The 20,835-nt window shown below is 36.3% G+C and overlaps 1 protein-coding gene across 2 annotated transcripts in view; it reads right to left on the bottom strand.

The window, feature by feature from the left end:
* DNTT (DNA nucleotidylexotransferase) overlaps positions 1–20,835 on the bottom strand; it is a 162,808-nt gene that overhangs the window by 10,619 nt on the left and 131,354 nt on the right. For both annotated transcript variants that reach the window (XM_051800670.1, XM_051800669.1), the window contains 3 exons: positions 20,574–20,676; positions 12,563–12,826; positions 11,046–11,129 (listed from right to left, as the gene is read on the bottom strand). In XM_051800670.1, the coding sequence (XP_051656630.1) occupies positions 11,046–11,129; positions 12,563–12,826; positions 20,574–20,676 (451 nt within the window). The remainder of the gene's footprint in view (positions 1–11,045; positions 11,130–12,562; positions 12,827–20,573; positions 20,677–20,835) is intronic.

Below are 20,835 nucleotides of genomic sequence, written 5' to 3' on the forward strand. Positions count from 1 at the left end.
ACATTATCTGTTGACTTAACATTACAAGCACTTTTTCTACTTGTTAAAATTTAGTTTGTAAACAAGACCATGCTGTACATAAAAAGGAACCATTTCCTGTTTAAAATGACAGATGTATGGTTACTTTTTTACAAAACACTACATTGTTATGCATCCAAGCTCCAATTACAATTTTAATAATTAAAAACATTCCACAGTAAATAAAGAGTATAATACATTCCCATCCAGACTACAATAATACGTTTTCAGTTTGGGGCACATAAAGTGAAAAGAAACTTGGAACTTCCTATCTGATAACCGAGGTAAAAATTTTAACATATTAAATAGCACACTGTTGTAAACAAAACCAGAACAAAAACTTATTGCCCCCTGCAGTTCTCTGACAATCTCTGCACTATCACAAAGTCCTAAAAAATATTTACAGGGATTATTTCCTTTTTCACTGTAGCTATACTCATGTTTTACTCTGTGTTATTTACAGCATCTTTAGCTCGTCAAATACTGTTAAGTTGGTTTGTTGTATTTTGCCTTATAAAGCTTCACATGACTGAAGGAAACAAGAAAAATGCAGAATCCTGTTTTTTATGAAACTCAGTTGAGAATAATTCATATAGGATTATTATAAACAAACCACTCCAGAAGAACATAATTGAGATTGCAAAATCAAAGACACGCAATTTAAGAAATCCCAGAATGTGGTTGATTGAATTTTAACCTTAATTCAATTTTCCTATGTATATGCATAGAGACTTCTTTTTGTTCAAAGAAATACTGCTTATTTCAAATCCTGTAGTACTCTTAAGCTTTGTTCACTAGGCAGGAAATGTACTGTGCTACAGGGCTAACAAATATTTGCTGACAGCACTGACACAATCCTGAGTTGCAGGCCAATATGGGATCAATCGGTCTTAGGAAAATGAGCTTTTATAACCTCTATCTGTTCTAGCTCCCTGTCTTCACTACTTCCCTATACAAAGTTGTTGATCTCACCCCTCTGATTTCTAATGTTAACTCCAAGCTCTACTCATGCCATATTCAGAGTTAACTCAATTATTTGGGGCAATTGAAAGTTTCTTCTTGCCAGCTTAGAGCATTAGCCTGATGAATTTAATTTTTCAGTCCATCAAACTTCCATTCATATCTCTTTCCTGTAATTTTTTTTCATGCCCCTTTTCAGTCTCTTCAACCAACCCAGATGCCTTTCCACAAAGCAGCTGCTAATTAAATATATACTTTCCATTCCTCATAGCTTTTTCCAGCCACTCTGCACTTCCTTATCAAATCTGTACATCCACCACAGACTTCCCATTCTGACTCCCACTCCATGTGCCTTTTTCCTCTCTGGCCCTTGGCTCTTTCCTTTTCCAGCTTCCTCTCGATTAACTTCGTTTTTCTTTTAACAGAAAATATGATAACTTACCCCGGCACACTCGTTGAATAACTGAATTAAAACAATTGAAAATCGTTGGCTCTGTACTGCTCTAGAAATTAAAATTAATAAAAAAGTATAGTCGAAATATCGAGGATCTGCATCTACTTATGCATTTTGAGAGAGCTCTTTTCATTAGCAATAAAGGTTTCATTGAACTGCTCAAAAAACACACTAAGCAGAGGAAACAACAATTAGGTATATTTATCTTTGTGTTAGATGTACAGCTTGCTATTACAAAGATATTAAAGGTAGCTAAATATATGTATATATATATATATGAATTACGTGCACATTTTGTAAAAGCAAAACAATCATATGCTGTATGTGAAACATCTAAAATGCTAAGAGAACACTGAGGAGAAGCACAGTTTTGAAGAAAATGCATAATAATTTTTTTATTTAATAATTTTATAATTTTTTAATTTAAGGAAGAAAGTAGATTATTTTGAGTCTTAATTTTTAAAAAGAGACCAGGTGCTAAAAAGAACAAATCACCCAAATCACATACACAATTTCCACTTTCCTGAGAGAGAGAAGAATTGGGACATAAATGAAGGTAAGTGCAACTGTTTACAGTGACTCAGTGTTTAATTATAGTAATCACAGAACCAATTAGGTTGGAAAACAACTATGAGATCACTGAGTCCAAACTATGACCAAACATCACCATGTCGACTAGACCACGGCAGCAAGTGCCATGTTCAGTCTTTTCTTAAACACCTCCAGGGGCAGTAACTCCACCATCACCTTGGGTAGTCCAGTCCAATATCTAATCGCACTTTTGGGGAAGAATTTCTTCCTAATGTCCAACCTAAACTTCCTCAGGAGCAGCTTAAGACTGTATCTTCTCAATCTATTGCTATTTGCCTGGGAGAAGAGGCCAACCCTCACCTTGCTACAACACACTCTCAGGTAGTTGTAGAGAGCACATTGGAAATCAATATTATAACTCTGGATCTTTATATTTACTGTACCTTTAATCCAGTCATTGTTGCAGACATCTAAAGCAAACTCTGCAGCTGCAGAATGTTTAATACATCAAGATGTTCCCAAGGCTGATTATATCACCATTATAACTTTATAATTTTAGAGCAGCATCTGACAAAATAAGACTATAACATCCAACTTTTAAAGAATCATAAAAAATGTTTCTTTAACTGTGCAAGTACTTTTGCAAGCATCTTTTTTCAATGAAAGATAGTGTGGAGTACATGTTCTTGGATGACACAAACCAACTTAAAAAGAGTAACTATTGAATACACAGCTAAACACATGAATATTACACAACTTTATGTAATAAAATGAGGTTATAGAACAATAGACAGCTCTTCTTCCTGGTGATACATGTTTTTGAGAATTATAGTATTGGGTAGTGAAAGAAAAGAATCCCTGCTTGGAAAACAAAGCTGGCTTTTTATCTGGAAAGTTCTGGAAAGTCCAGATAACTGCCCAGCCATCTGCAATCAATTTGGCTTCCTCAGAGCTGCTTCCGTCCTCTAAGCCAAGCCACCACATGGACATATGAACATAACTTTTTACACCAACATGGTCACTGTCAGGTAAGCCATGTTTCACAATAAAAGCCACTGGCTTGTAACTGTAAAAGCCACAACACAGACTCAGCCAGAGAAAAAATTGAATATCATGAGGGATGCTAGAAGATCAAGTATGTTGCCAGGCATGACTGGATGGGCTACCTCCTGCAAACACTGTGGTTGTCTGTGAAGCAGCTACTCTGGCAAAAGATGGGCAGTAGCAGAACTCAGCATGCTTACAGACACTCTGAAGCCACCTCATCAGAGCATTACAGTCATAAAATAGTAATTTACTGAGACTGTAATCACCACTGTAATTTGGCTTTAGAGATATATGCAAAGGCAGACAGGGTAAGCCCTGTCTGGAAAGTTAGTTAGGTTTTTCCTAAATAGGAATTCATTCTTCAGGCAAGTGGCAAAAACTGTGCAATAGTGATGATGACTATTGAATGCACGTGAGCTTCACAGTGTGGAAGAAATCCAAAGATAAATTACCCCTTTCATGCTTATAATGGTTTCAGGAAGAAAAGTAAATATTCTCAAGAAAAACATAAATATTCTCTTTAAAAAGTTGGGATCACAGAATCTTACTATATTCAGTGTAATTGCACAGCAGTTAATAGCTTGCAAAGCTGGGTCCCATTACAAAGTTTTTGGTGCCCCTTGTGAGTTTGTTATTCAGAGCAGTTATATAAACCACCTCTCTTGTTATTCAACAACTAAATAACATTTAATGACATTCAAATTCACACGAAGTTTTTTAAATGCAAAATTGTCATCAATCATCAATCAGTCATCTGTATAATGTCATATTTTTGCAATATTTCTCTAGTAGAAAACATTAAGGGAGCTATTTTCCATCTTAAATTTACATAGGACATAAAATTAATAACTGCTTGCTGCTCCAATGACTCTTCAAAATAACACTGAGCTCATGACCCTTCTCTTACAAAAAAACATCAACCTACAATGTCAGTGCAAGAACATTCATATGCTAATAATTCAATTAGTCTATTATACTCTAGGAAACCCACCCATTCTTTTGCAAAAAAGCAATGTTAATTATTTACATCATTTCATTTTGCTGCCACGAACTGCATAAAATAATAATTGGACTTAAAAGTGATTTTCTGGAATATTGTGGAAATATATGAGTTTATATAAGATAAAAATCAGAATTTACAAGACAAACTCAATCCTCAGAATCCACAACAAGTTTGAGGATCTCAAAGGTGAGGGAGAAAGACACTTTCTACATGGCCATGATCTAGCCATGAAGGTGTCCCGTGTGCCAACCCTAGAAATCTCCTGCCATAGAACAAAAACTGAGAAAAGTACCTGAAGCAATTTAATGCATCCAGCCCACCCTCCACCCCCCCATGGCTCATTCAGCTTAACTTGCATGCTCAAAAGATAACAATTTAAGGAAATATATCACTCAGAACTTCTGGAAAAATTGAAATAGTTCCTGATTTATGCAAAGCTGGCTCTCAGTAACTGCTGAAGAGTAAATGGCATCAAGAAAAATAAATATACTCTGGATGAAAGGAAAGAGCAATAGGGAATCCCACTGCACCTGAAACCCTATGAAGTGAGGAAGTTTTAAACCACTTCCTTTACTCTGAGGAATAGTTTCCGAATAGTTACCAAAATGTAAAAACAACAACAAAAAAAAGAAGTTTATTTTCATAGAGGTTCTGAAGTATTTGGAAATGGTATTAATTTCTAATTAATTCAGATAGAGAGTTTAGTTAGGAAGCAACCTTTATCAACCTTTAGTAAAAAAGGTTGATAAATCCTACATTTTTAAAAGTCAGATTTATCCATAGAATAAGTGGTAGGGCTGGGCTTTGCATAGAACAGTAGATCTTTCAGAAGCATCTTCTGTAGTTAAGTTTGGAGCATCCTCACAGCAAGCTATACTGAGAAGCACGATATATAGATTTTGCTCACTGAGAACCACTAGAATGCAACTTCCCAGGATTCCCAGAGAAAAACGGTTGTAGGGAACAGTATTTCTACTTAACACATGTATAGTCACACAAGCATAATATCCCATTACCTTTTGAACAGATGAAATCAGGAAAACACTAATGAATTTCAGTTTGTTGGAATTTTCCTACTCACCTAAACCTGGGTGTGCCATAAAAATGATGGAATTATAAAACTATTGCCCTGAAAAAAAACCACAATCCAATAGCATCTAGTTTACCAAACACTTGAAAAAATCTAAGCGTATTTGAACTCCTGCCAGCTTGCATATCTTCTCAATAAGTTACTTGACAGGCTACTGGGAGTCTGAGTTCAAATAAGTCATTTTAAATACTTCAGAGCCAGGATCCCCAGAGTTTATTGGCTCCATGAGCCTGGAGCAGCCAGCCAAGTGAGCACCTCAGAGCTTGCAGCCCCGAGAGCTGTCTGATCTTTGGATGTTTGCAACAGTCTGATCTGTGGATTGTTTCCAAAGCTGAGATTCAGAAAGCAAATCCTTTTGCAAAAAGCATCAACATTTTGACTTTCCTTCTGATTAAGAGAACAAGCAAATTTTCATAATTGAAATTCTTCATTAAACATTTGTTCTTTCTCCAACTTATAGGGAAAGGTAAAATGTTGAGTGATCAAAATCTTTTATCAGACTGAACTAGTTTATGCTGCAATGGTCAACTACTTATTCTTACTGCCTCTTTCCATCATGGGAATTAGGTTTTACTGTCAGGAAATGAGATCAAGGAAGGCTAAATAATCTGCTTGAAACTACAGAGAAAACTTGGCTACACTGTGACAAAGTTGCAAGCTAGTAATCAAACTTCTGGACCATCCTTCTTCCTTAGACCATATCACAGCAATATGTACGCTCTCTTAAGCTCACACAGTCATCACTTCATGCCAAATGTCAAAATCCTTTCTCGTGTTGCCTTCTGACAAGCCAAATTAGGATTAAAAGAGGGATCAGAAATCATTCAGAGAACAGAGAACATGAAAGCCTGAAAGTTGTTTGAATATGCCCTCTGATGTCACACATCTGAACTGGTACGTGATCCTTTGATTGACTGTAATCTTGTCAGTTTACCAGCCTGACACAGCACCCAGTTACAAAGTGGTTCAAGAAAAGACAAGTGTACCAGGCAAGGGGGGACCTACTGCAGAGTACAAAAAGGCATGAGTGGGGTCGGTGGCCTCCAGACATTACTTCCAGGCTGCACATGATAACATGCCTTCCACACATATTAGCAGCTGTTCTTGATTGTTTTCTCTGTGGATCCAAAACACCAGCAGTATGTGCAAAATTTACACAGAAGTATCAGAGTGATTTTGCTGTGCCCTTGAGACATTTCCAGGTTCAGAGCCTGGACAGCGCACAACCCGGAAGAATCTGATGGATAAAACATCACATTGTTTCCAGCCTGCTCCTTCAACTGTATATATGCACACACACTGAAAACTGCAGTTCAGACAGGGTACTGATGGACACATTACATAAAAAAATGAGATCAGCGCTTGCACTCTTATTAGCTCCTGATTAGGTCTAGACACAATGCATGTTGTAAAAAAAATTCTTTATAGTGTGTTAAGGGATAATTGACCCTCAAGCCAACACAGAGGATTGTCAAAACAACCAGTGATCCCACAGTTTCCAGGTTAAGGACCTTAATTTTTCTGAGGAAGAATCTACAGTTCAGCTGATGAATTATGGTTTGCATAGAAAAATTAAATTCTTTTTTCCAAAAGCACTTCTACTTGACTTAGAGAGCATATTGTTCATTCACGAACCAGGAAAGTTTTACAATGAGAATTTTATTGGCCTGTTCATAAGAGTGCCATGCCAATTGTAACAGCAATAATATTATAAGACATTGGGAACACACAATTTCTCTTTCTTCCTCATGACTGATCAACAAACTCCATTCTATAAGAGTGGGGATCATAGTAAGGTTTGACCCCTAGTTGACATAAATCACAGAAACTGCATACTTCAGGTTGGTATATACCAGTGCTGATTTCCACAGCTTTGGTACACACTTCTAAAGAGACACAGATTTGGACATCCACTATCTGTTTATGTAAGAGAGGCTGACAGATAATTGGTAGGAAATTTTCAATTTTTTTGCCATAATTTTCCTACCAAAGGAAGATCTACAAAATACCCTTTTTACTACAGAACTGAAAAAATCATTAGTTGGATAATTGCACACTGTCTTCCAAAACCAACAATTATATAAAAAGAGTCACACTGGAAAGAAAAAAATAAATCAAGGTTGAGGAATAATTTCACAGTGTAACTTTGTAATGAGTCCCAGGAGAAAATATCTGTTCCTTTTGTTCCCCTCTGCAAAGCTATGTAATTGATTCCTAACTGTTGTGTTAATGCTCCCTATTCCTGTCAGAATCCCTTTGGAAATACATTAAAGTAACCAGGACTCTCTCCTGATGCAAGTCCCTTTGAACGCTGGAATCTGGGATTCTCTGACACACATCACATTTCAGGCAGTGGGCCAGTGCAAGCTTCAGTGCCAAAGGGCTGATAAATATTAATATAGAAGCATAAAGTAAACTGAATTATATATTGGAATGTAGAACAAATCAGGAAACTGTTTTCTTTTATAACGAATGACATTCTCTTACAAGCACTGTTATATTCCATCCGAAAAAAACCCAACAAAGTGTATTTGCTATAGCATGGTTTATTATCTTCTTATACCAGCTTGAGAAATTTTAAACGATGACAGGCAAGTATTTTCAAGGAAAGGATTTGGTCTTCATCAGGATCAAGAATTAGTTTGACTCTCCCTGACCTTTCTATCCCTTTTGCTGTACACACACAGAGACTAATAAAAGAAGAATGAAGCAGAAAGGATTTGGCCCAGCTCCCAAATTATATCCCAGTCACAGTCAGAGAGTTGTGTGCGAAAGTTTGTCTGCCTGGACAGAGCAGGTGACATAAGGTAACCTCTCTTCAGCAAACAAGGAGAGAAATATGGAAAAGATGTGATTCAGTTTTTTTACCTATGGTGTCTAATTAACCTTAATTAAGATTGTGTTGAGGGATCTTGAGCAGCTTGCACAAGGGATATCTGCTTCCTGATTGTTTTTAGCTTCGAGAAAAGAAGATTTCCTGCCACAAGGAGAAATGTCCTTACGAAAGACATATGCTCATGTTCCAGTCAAATTTTAAAAGATGGTACAGATAAAACATCCACTGTTTTAGTATTTTAATTTTTAAAGAAAAGCACTAGAATTACCATAAAGTAGATTCTCTACTCTTCATGATTGAAAAAAACCCAAAACCAACCCTAAACATTTCATGATTTGGGCATATGTTCCCTTGTGTAAAATTGCTAATTATTTTTATCCCTTACTTTAAGCTTACTAACCTGTTGATGCTAAAAATGAATCAACCTTGGCAGCCACACAACTTACTGCAAACTTTTCCTCTTCCACTATGCATCATCATCCCAAATTTCACAGTTACAGACATCATAGCTGTATTCTGCACATTTCTGACTACATTACACACTGAATAGCAGTGGGGAAGGCTTTTTTATTAAAAATGTCATTTCTGGGAATAATGTAATACAAAATTGGAAAGTTTAAAATAATTTTTAAAATTATTTTAATTTAACACATTAGATTATAAATATTAGAATACTTGCTGGGAAATTGTCTCCCTGTTTCTTGTTAGAATGACACTACTTGATAAAAGATCCCATGTTAAGGAGATTATAACTTCAAGTCCTGCCTCGTCTGAAATTTTGCATACTGCATATGTGGACTTTCTTTGTGGAAAATTTCAGATAATGTAATTTAGCTATTTTTGAGACTGCAGCAGAAAAAAGAACAGCATTCTGCTGTGTCAACAGATTAACATGACTTCTTGTTTTGAAATCTGTAGTACATCTGTGGTTTACAGCAAAAAAAATAAAATGTGGAAGTAAACTGGCTGCGTATGGGATTAAATGAGAAATGGTAGACTTAGATATTGTGTGTGTGTGTCCATGATGACAGATGGACATTCGAAAGCAGAGTCCCTCCCAGAAAGGGACAACTGAGCTATTCAAGTACTTCATTTGATATATGGAAATCCTAGATTAAGGGTTTTATGGTCAAGACACTTGAAATTTGCCCTGAAGGTTTGGTCTGCTTTTTGTGGGTTTGATTTAGTTTGAGTTTTGGGGTTTTGTTTGTGTTTTTTTTTCTTTGCCGTTGTCAAGAACTCCTGTGTTATAATAAGGAATAAGGAAAATCTTTTAAGTTGCAGTTCACTGAGGAATTGAAGAAGTGTAAGCTGAGACTCAAACATGTAGAAAGTGTGGAGACTGAGTTACAACTAGAGCTGATGGTTTTGGGAAACATGACATGGATACACATATTTCTTTGTGTTTGTCAAAGTCACAAGACAGATACTACACAAGAGAAATTTCAGGTCAGGCACTGCAAACAGGGGGCCCTTGAAACCAGTGAATTTTTTGGGCCTTAAATCTTTCTCTGCCTCAACTCTTTACAAGAAAATTTGGGAAGACAAGAGCATCTTTCTTCCCAGAGGACATTGTGAAGATAAACTCATCATTTATCTGTGAAACATCTTGGCTAGTCCAGTGAAATACATATGGAAGTTCACATTTTCTTTCCCAGAAGGACTTGAATGGTACACAGATATAAAGCCTAAAGACAATTAAAAAAAACCCAGTACTGATTGATGTTGTTAATGAATGAATGGTGTCCATTTTGCATCTATGAATGCCTCAGGGCTCCAGGTAAAAGCAGTAGGTATGATACATACTCATACACCAAGCAGGAAAATTTTGCTGCACACAAAAAAATAACACTGGTATTTCTTAAATTCTCTGGTTTTCCCTAGTGCAGTTATCTGTTACACCCCAAAAGCTACTTAACAGAGCACATCATAACTTGCAGATAATAAATCTGCCATAATGTCAAGACAGAGTTTATGTTTTGAATATTTTCAAAATATATAAGACAGGCAGAAATAAACTGACATCATTCTTGAGTTTGTGAAGTAACTTTCCCCTTGGACATTTGATAGCATATTTATCAATTATGCGATTTTATGTTTTCATCTTAAGCATCTAGTATTGACAATTGTTGGAGACAGGATACCTGACTAAATGGATAATTAGCCTGATAATTTCCCCAGATTTCTACATGAAATGAGGATGCTATAGCATTTGAACCTGAAGGCACATATGGAGACAACTGAAATGGAGTGATGGTTTAGATCACCACAGACAAGCAATGAGACAATACTGCTTGTAAGTAGGGATGCTAAAAGCAGTCTCCATTCTATAAGGAATATATAGGAAAGATTAATGTAAAATCTTGACATGGTACTTTTGCCTTCCCCTATAATGACATCAATAAACATCTTCAAGATTGATTTTTGCTTATTATTTAAATGGCCTGACACAGACACTAATACAAGTACAGACATTAAGCCAGATAAAAGCCAGACCAGTATTACTGCAGCCAAGAGCATTAATACCAGAAATTACATCAAATACTACCCAGGCTGGCAAGCCTGACTAAACAGAATTCTACAGAGACTTCTGGATGCAGGGCTTTAAAAGCAGGATGATCCCTGATCTCTGCTTAGTGTTAGACCCTGCAAAAACTTCCTCAAGACTTCCAGCTCAGCCTGTAGCCATCAATATCCCCTCTTCCTTTGAAATATTAGCACAATACTGGTTGAAATTGTTCCTGAGATACAGTAATGTTTCCTTCTGAAATGGGACAGTAAAGTATTTTTTAAAATACTTTTAGATTAATTATCCTCCGTTTTGTGAAGGCTGCATAGTTCTTTCCAATCACCATTGTCTAATGTATGTTTCTTGTTAAATTTCAGAAATTACCTCATCAATGCCAAAAAAAAGGCTTCCAGACTTACTTGCTCAGATTTAATCAGGTTCTGTCAGTGCAACTAAATCTTGTGAAGGTGGGACTGTTTTACCACAAAATAGATAATCAAGCTAAAATATTCTATATACTTGAACATCAAAAATAAACAGGAAATGCCGGCTCAGAAATAAAAACACAAGAGCTTTACTTCTGAGAATAAACAGTACCTTTCTCCTGTCATATAACCCATGGTTATCCAATATCATCTTCCTTTCGTGACTAGCATATCTCCGCAAATCACGTCCAAATTCCTGGGAAAGATACAGCAACTATCAGTCATTCTGACAAACCAAAATCGTTATCCTTTGTATAAGAGTCCTAACACCAAACCATATAATAAATGAACATGTAAAAATTACCTCTATTAAAGGACTGCAGACTGATAAAACTAATCATCTGATAGGACAATATTTTGATAGGGTCCATCACTTCAGTTGGTTAGTTGGGCACACTGTGAGAAAGTAAGCCTATGATGGGCTCCCACAGACTGTAGGTGAATTAGCTCAACAGGAAGTAGAAGTTCAGTGAGGCAGAGAAAGATGAAGTCATTGCCCACTCAACCAAAGGGCCTCACACTGTGCATTTTTAGTATAGACACCCACCTAGAGAGTTGAGAGAAGGGCTGTTAAGTAGCCAGACACTTCCAGGATAAGAAAGGACCCCAAAGTTTGCAGAACTTAATCCAAGGTCCAAATAAACACATTTTGTTATCTCAGAAAGAAACGTGACTGAAGTAACTCATAAGCCCAGCAGGAGAACACATTGATTTCAACATTTTGCCTGGTCTAAACCCTCCTGCTTCCAATTAACCTGGGTAGAACAGAGCAGCAATGCACCTGTACTGCTTCCAGCACATCAAAAAGATCATTCAGAGCAGGCTCACGAGCTCTCCACTGTACCATGTAATCACTCCCTAAGAAAATGAACATCAGAAGGCAAGCATGTAGAACAGATTAAAAAAATAATTCTGTGTGGAGAGAGATTAATCATTTGAGGTTTGAGTTTGCATTTAGATAGAATTTTTTATTTTGAAAATAGTGTACTATTTTATATTATGCCAACTGACTACAGTGTTTATTGTGGAAACAGCTGTCATTTCAAGTTTTCTTAACTTATTAAAACATAAATAAAAATATTCTAGTTCAAAACTAATGTGTAAATTTAAAATTTTTCCAGTGTTTACAATTTAAAACAGTCAATTAAAATGCAACTGAAACAAAACATTTTATCTAATCTGAAAAGAAGGATATCAAATTGCTTTCAATTTCCTACAAACCAAATTAAGTTCCAACTCAGAACATCTATTCCTCAAATGTTTAATTTCCTGTAAAACTCTATGACACTTTCCAAATCATCTCTCTACTAGGTAACCATTTAAATTGCTTGTTAACAGAAGTATGATGCAAAAAGACAACATGACTGACTAAAAATCTAGCCCTCCAGTCCATGAACCTAAACACTAAGCTTCAAGGAAAATAGATGTTAACTCCCTTAGAGAGACATCCATAAATGTCAGTGATGAATTCATCAGCTCCCAACCTATGACCAGGAGTTGATGACAACATGAAATGTGATGTTTGGAGATCAGGAACATTTTTTAAAAATCCATGAACTCTGAATGGTCCTGCAACAACAAAAATAGGTTATCAATGCTAGGACAACTTAAGCTGTTGTGGTTACTTACCCTGGAGCCTGTCCAACCTAACAGAGCATATGCATATTGCTCAAAGGGGGTTATGACCAGATCCACACGAATTGCTTTCCAGTCTTTGATTTCTGCCATATCCGATTTTTTTGACGTGTTGTAACTGCTGTTGTCTACTCCTGGTTGATATAATTTTAAAATTGTAAAACACTTCTGAAAATTATCCATGGCATCAACTTTTCTGCTTGGTAGTTGTTCTTCTACAAATGTTGATTCAATGATATCACAATACAGGAGTAAGCCCTAAAGAGAAGACATTGCTCACATTGAATTGCTGGACTGGTTTTACTGTCATTCCAGGGTTTCTAGACAGTTGCCTCAAAAATTCATGTAAAATGTAATTTCAGTACACACAGAACTGTGCCATGCCAAATCTGGGCTGAGCAGAGGCATGAAATAGCAGCAGCTTCTGAAAAAATATTAGCAGATCACTTGAGGGAAATCTGCACTGAGAGACATCTGACAGTAGTGATACCCTACCCTGTACTAAGGAGACAGTATTTGCAATTCTTCCCCCCACCCTTTTGTCCTATGCCTTTTGTAGCTATGTCAACAGAAATTTCTGAGTAAGGATCAATGTCCCACATGGCAGACATGTCCCCATCTGGAAAGGCCAATTAGTCCAGAGCACAGTCTTTTTGACAGATTCCAAACTGAGCATTTGGACTGTATCTGTTGCATGAGGTTTCCTTGTGACAAGGTCTGGAGTCTCTAGAGAGATGCAAGGGCCCTGACCATGTCTGTTCCTTGAAGGGAGTGCACATCTCTTTGGGTCTTTAGATCAATTTTTTTGCATCTGTTTTAAAATTCCTCAAATGTTTACACATTCTCCTTCCTCCAGACTGGAAATTCTTATATTAGTCTCACCATCAAAAAACATGGTCAAGAATGCCTCCTGACTGTTAATTAACACATCCCTTAATATGTAGTAAAGAATCATATTAGTTTTGTGTGTTTTTTTTTTTAATTGCAACATTGAACTGAGATTGTATAGAAGCGGTTGTATTTGATGGCTGTTGGTGGTTAATTACAATGCTCTCCAGATCAGACCTTTTATGATCACAAGTAACAATGAACTGATTTTTTTGAAAAATACCTCCATATTAAACACCAGATTTTGATCATTTCTTTTATATAGTGCAAGTGTGGTAACTTTACAGGATAATATGTTAAATGCCTTAGAGAATACTTTACAGCAATAAAATTACTTTCATCGCTCAGAGCTATAATTCTGACCAAAAAAAAAAGCATAACAAAAACACTTAACAAGATACGATTTCCATGAAAAGACACTGATAGGTATTATTACATTTTCAGCCTCCAGGTTTTTGTTGATGATAGTTTCAAATTAACGATCCCATTATTTTACTGGAAAACTGTTACAGGCTGTTTTGTGGGTCACTGGGCTACCTTTTTAATGATGACTATTTGATTTGAATTGACATTCTTTCACTTTGGGATTTTTCCTGATTATGAAGATTTATTATAAACCGATATGAGAAAACTCTTTATGTAGCTCCTTCTCTTGGATTACTAGTTTCCAAGTCTGCTGAGTTGAAAATGCTTAATTTTAGCAGGTGCTTGCTCACATCCATCTTTAAAACAGCAATTTTTTCTTAATTTTACCCCAATGTCACAAGGCACTGATGCTTGCAATTTCCGAATATAGGCTCAAAACAGCTGTTGAATGTTAATGTTTATTATCTCACTCTTTTTTTGATGAAACTATGCCTGCCTTCAGATTAATTTTGTTGCTTTTAATACTAACAAAAATTATTTCAATCTCATTGATCACCGGCCATTAATTGATGACTTCAAGCTTTGGTTAAGCACTGACATTCTTCCACTCTCTATAAAAATCTTTTAGCTACTTAATCAGTACTTTCTTGACTTTCGCTTCATTTTTCTTTTTGCTCTTTGAGATTTGGGGCATTACCTAATATATCCCAGAATGAATCTAAATAATTTTTTTCCCTAGACAGAAGTTTAACTAGATTGAGTTTTGGCAAAGTCTTATTTTGTAGCTCCAAATACCTACATTTCAAGCACCTGTATGGTGTTTGTAGACTGTGTGCTCAGATTTATACCAGTTTTATACACTTGCCACAGCCTGTATCAGTCTTTGTGCACTCTTTGTTTACATGAAGTTGAAATCTCCTCAGTTCTGGTGCAAGAAATTAGGAATTAAAGCTCATCTTTAGATGGACTACAAAAGGAATGGAATTCCTACTGTAGGTGGGATGCCTTAGTAGGATTTTTGTTTCTGATCACTTGGGAAATCCACCGAGATATTACTGCGTGCAGTGGTATCTCTCTTCAGGGACAAGCACGAAAGCACCTAGGGAGTTTTTTGTCTCAGTGAGATCTGGGGACAGTCACACATGGCCACCAGTACCCCATACTTGGACTTTTAGCCTGCAAGCTCTTGAGGAAATAGTATTGTGTATTACCTTGGCATAAAACAATCAGACTTTTTAAGACACTCAGGTTTAACTTTTACTTATATATTATATCCTCTGCTTCATCAGTATCTTAATTCTATCACTTAGCTGTATTATCATGTTACAGATGATGTCTTCTAAGTTTTTTCAGAGTAATTTTTTCCAGCTTTCTACTAATTACAGGAATATGTAGTTGTAAATGAAAACAGGGTAAATTTGACATGTTAGTCTTTGCCCACACCAAAAATGAAGGAATTCCCTTTACCTAAAGCCATCCTGGATAGCACACTCACTAAAGATCCTTCCTTTGAGATCTCTCACCTGCTTGAAGAGTATGAATTCTGCTTGTTAAACCAGTGTTTAAAGATGGGTGTCTTCTATATATCTTTTTTTTTGTTTCTCATCCTCTTTTCATATTTAGGAATTTCAAGGTAACGCTCCTTGTGGTCCATGAGATTTTACATCAAGCAGTCATGAAGAAATTACAACAATTCAGAATCAGAACCTTCTTACTGCTGTTTCCCCTTGCTGACCATGTTTTCTACTTGAACACATTTCAGGTATTTGCAGGTGGCCATGGTTGACATATGTCACTATAAAGATATTTCATGACTACCTCTCTCTGGATTATTCTGTACTGTTTTTTCATAGTTTGCTGTCTGGGCAATTTCTAAAGCTGATAGGAAGAGCAAGAGAGTAATATCTCTCTGTAAATATCTACCTCCACTTAAAACAAATGCTACGAGGCAACAATCACACAAGTGCTGAATTCAACAGGCAATTGAAACCTGATTCAAAGTCAGGGTATCACCTTTAAATAGGAGCCAAAGCCTAGATCATATCCATTGGGATACTGTTTCCAATTAACCTAATTTGATTAGGCTCCAAACATCACCATCACTCCAAATTATGCTGAAATGGCACTTCTGTACATTTTGAAAAAGCATTGCCCAAAGGGGCAGTCAGCTATGAAGACTGCATGAAGTTCTGGCCACTGCAAGCTGCAGAAAGGGAGCCTTCTCATTATTCTGTGTCTGGGAATCTGCAGTTCTTTGCAAATATTGTCTTGATCTATACACCATAAAGTTCTGTAGACCTTGTTTATATATTCTAGTTTTAAAATGTGGGCATCTTAATTTCTCAAATTTACAACACCATAAAAACTAAATTTTTTTTTCTTTTAGGACAATTATGTTAATACTCACAACAATTTTCCATTTTTAGAATGACTATGCACTTTTACTTAAATATGTTTAGTGCTGGCACATCAATAGCATTGATATTGGAGTAAATCCAAGATCAAGCTGAGGAAAAGTATGACTTTTTAGAGAAATATTAAATCAATTGCTGAAAAATCAATCCACATAAAGTCACTAGAATTCTCTGTAATTTTTAGTTAAATGAAATCCTCTTCCACTTTTAAAGTTACATGCTGTCATTGCTCATAATTGTTGGTAAGTGGGATCATTTTACATCATCTGAAAATGTAATCCAGTATGTTCTTCTGAAATGTATATATGTTCTTGCTCTAAATTTCTTTCTGAGACGGTTTAATAAAGTGAAACTGGGTTTCTTTTTTTTCAGTAAAATGCCTATATCTAATCCAAAATAGGATGTAGCATGTTAATTCAGAAAAATCTCTACCTAGGTGAGACAGATGGAATTCTATAAAGTGGAACAGCTCAAGAACTGATGCCTGGGAGCAATCTGGCCTGTTAGGGTAAGGATTCACTAGAAAATGCATGAAAGGCTTGATCAGCAATATAAAATTTTGCAGTTGCTGCATAACCACGCAGCTGCCTTGGTCCCTTTTCCATCTTGAAGTTCTCTGTGCATCAGAGTGGTCTATTTCTGAACATATCCAGAGCAGCCTGGTTATGAGAGCAATGGACAGATCAGCACTGGAGTCCATGAGTGAAGGTGTTCACCTCTCTATGCCATAAGCATTTGCACTGGTGAGCAGGAAAGAGACAGACAGACAGACGGAACTTATACATACTCACCCGTATACAGCTATACAATACACCCTAGAAAGATCACATTTCTTAAGAACACCACTATTATCCAGATCTTCACTTAAAACACAGCAGGAAATGGAACGCTTCTGACTACTTCATGCAATAACCTCAAAAGCAGAATATTCAGATTCAGCCCTATACTCCACCTATAGCAATTTAAGCCAAGTTCTCTCATGTATAGGGCTCTAACCACCTTGCAATAGTCTATTTTAGGTGAGAATTTCCTCAGCTTCTACTGAAGCTGAGCCAGAACAAAATAAAAAAAATTCCTAATACATCAAGAAAGAAGGTGAGACAAAATGTGTTCACACAGAATCTCTGCATCCTTTTGCATCCTTTTATCTGAAACAAAAAGTTCTTTGCTCCATCTTCTTAACCATTTCTGTGTCTTGCCTTAGAAACAGGTTTTGCTGCTGCTCAAATCCAGTTGTCACTCAATAATGAATGTGCTGTTGTTCTGTGAAGACTGTTTTCAAAAATCTCTTTCCAGCAATAGAAAAAAATGACTCATTACTTGCTCCTCACCATCTTCTTTAAAGGGACATCAAGCCTTCCCCTTCCTGATCACATCTATTCTAGAGGTCAATTCTAGAGTTTAAATTAGACCACCAATATACTAAAATAAGTAAGCATAGGCAGGCATTTACATTCCTCATTTTCCTAAAAGCCAAAAGAAGAATGCAACATTATACTTACATGAATACAAGGGGGAAAACTGAGAGTAGGAATGCCTGTAGTAACAGTATCTCTTCCTTTGTTGAAAGTATGTATATAACAGGAGGAACAGTGCTAAATATAGCTATATATTTTCAGCAAAAAATTAAAATATTTTTTCACAGTATGTGAATGAAGCTACATCGACACAGATGGCTCAGCCTGTTTGCCCACAGACTTTCAAGCTCTAACCCTCAGAGGCAACTTCCTACTTTCTTTATGACACTTTTTGGAACCATTAAAACCGTAGCCTGTGTACTGCATCACAGCTTTTCCATTTTGCCACTCTGCTTTGAAGACTTTGTCCTCTCTGTTCGTCAGCCCATTTATTCGTGGTGATGCTGCATCAAAGAGCATGATGGTGTTGATTTAGCCACTTTGTTTTCAGCAGCTTTCAATGGAAGGATCCTGTTACATTAAATTTTTCAGCTAAGAAAAAGGCCCTTTAAACTATTTAAATAGGTTGAGGTCCATAATTTAGAAGTTAAACATTGTGGAATCCTTCACTAAGAGCTGCCAAAAGCAAGTCAACATCGTGACCTCGGTGATGTACTTTGATGAATTTGGGCTTTGAAGCAGTAGTACAAAAGTAGAAAGTTGTAAAGCAGACAACTGCAAAAAGTATAAAAGTACTTTAGTTTTGGGGTTTTTTTGTGTCTTCCTCTCCCCCTTAGAAATCAAAGGTAATAAAAAAGGCAAGAGGTGTATAATTCCCTTTTCTTTTTTTGCATTTTGATTTTGCTGGAAGGTTATTTTTTAGTAGAGGCAGTAAAAGCCTGTATATTACAAGTACCACAGTGCAGAGGCAGTAGAGCTAGCAGTATAAACCATAAAAAGTCTGGAGGACAAACAGAACACAGGAAGTATTTGTCCACAGCTTTAAACTATTCCCAGCATGTTTGGGTTTTGTTTCTATGGCCATTGTGCATCTCTGCTTCTGACATGTTCTTCATCCTGGGATTTCTAGAGGAATCCTCATATTTTTAACAAACTCTTGGCCACCCTTGACATCCCATAATCTGCCTACCCTCCCTTCTGCCAAATTGTATCCTTAACAAGAAAATCAGAAAGAACGATTCATTTTCTATTTTTTTCCTTTCAATTCCATTTAATGAAAGCAGCTCCGTGGTCAGACTTCTCAGATCAGCCATTTTTCTCAGTAATGTAGGTGGAGAAGAAAGTATGAAAGACTACACTCAGGGCAGGCCTTGGTCTGTCGTCACGTTCCTGTCTGCTGTATTATAATAAACATGATTTCTGGAGGATGCACATATGGTTTCCTAGAGATTCAAGTGTGCTTAAGAAGGTAAAAAGACCCCTTCCAAGAAGAAAGGCAACTTTTCTCAGAGTAAAGAGAGTAGAATGACTGCAAAAGAACTTGTACATAAATACAAAAATGATAAAAATAGAGTATCTCCTTAGCACTCATTAATTGCTGTAGCTTCTTTGTTTTTATTTGGAGTACTCTACACTGTAACTGCTAGCAATCTACTCCAACACAAACACTTTCCATACAGACTTAGGATAGAAATGAGAGAAATCTAAAAAATCAATAATAGTCTGTTAACATTTCAAAGACCAAAAATCAACTGAAGGAATAGGAATTCAGATAATGTATTTTATTAGGAAAAACAAGTTTGAAGCCCTTCCATTAAAGCCAGCTGAAAGATTTTGACCACCTTGAAACAGAAAACTTTATAAAGTCAGATAAGCTTTTGTCTAGTCAGATGTTTTTAATGTCTTTCATGTGTTAACCTATTATACATTAATTAAAGTACACAGCTCAAAATCAATTCAAAAGAATTCTCTCCAGGCTATCTGCACTGAAAACTGACTTGACTTAACAGTGAGGCATTTGATGATTCACCTCAAAGTGATGGCCTTTTACTTGTTGCAGTGTACTCCATTCCTTTGAAAAGGACCAGCAGCTAATGTTGAACAATATCTTAGCTGGCTAGAAAGGTAGAAGAAAAAACAAAAATTTATTATTCCCAACATAATATATTTTTCTGACCTGGGAATATTTTTAGCTACCTTCACCTATTATAATTCAGACACTTCCAACTTTAAAGTTGCTTGAAACTGAAGAAAGCTGAATAGAAAAAATAAATAAATAAAACCAACAACAATCAACTAACCAACCAACAACAACAAAACAAAAAAGTCCCACAGCCTTAGATGAACAATTCCTCTATGAAATCATAGAATCATAAAATCGTTTGGGTTGGAAGGGACCTTGAAGATATGTGCACTCTTCCAAACACAGACATCAAGGGAAACTATGTCAATTTTCCAATATTTCCATGGAGGCCAGGAAAATTGCTAATTTATGGTTTGAAAGGAAGCCAGAATTCCAGGGCTTGGTACCCAAGCTTTCAGACTTACTCACTTCACACCACTAGGTCACACAAATCCATTACACTTAAAGCTGGATCTCCCCGAAGTAGCTTCTCTTGGGAGAGCCTGCTCCCATCACAAGGAGAAATTAAACAAATACAGTTTTGTTTAAAAGTATAAGAACAGTTTTTCTATGTCACTCAAAATTCTACCTAGCTTGACTTCTCACCTCTGACTAATTGCTTATTCTTAGGGTAAGATATAGTAAAATGTGTGTAGGGCTCTTCTGACATAACCTTCAACTCTAGCATACAGAGCTGGAGGATGCACCTAGATCATCATGATTAATAGAACAATAACTAATTTCAAAACATTGCAGTCAGCTGTAAAAAGGACTATAACATTCTTTAAGCAGTGTGTAGGCTTAATTCAGTGGAGTTTAAAACGTCTCTCTATGGTCAAATATTCTTTAGTTCATACCTGCTTTTTCCATAAGTCAACAACTTTATGCAGAAGTTCATCATCTTCTCTTGGCCCTGGATTGGTGATCAAAAAATCAATGTCATGTCCCATCTTCTTACCCCTAGAAGCAACAAATAACAAGAGACTAAAAGAGTTAAGTTCCTGTTGAATTTCACACTGCTTTCAAAGAGAATATTTTTGCTGTATTATAAAAAAAGTTTGCAGAAAAAAAGTGATAGCAGTGCTACTTGAAACATAATCAAAATGGAAACTTCTATTT

Source organism: Manacus candei, unplaced genomic scaffold (genome assembly GCF_025592945.1).
Source record: "Manacus candei isolate 608988 ecotype Guabito, Panama unplaced genomic scaffold, ASM2559294v1 h1tg000050l, whole genome shotgun sequence".
Lineage (NCBI taxonomy): Eukaryota > Metazoa > Chordata > Aves > Passeriformes > Pipridae > Manacus > Manacus candei.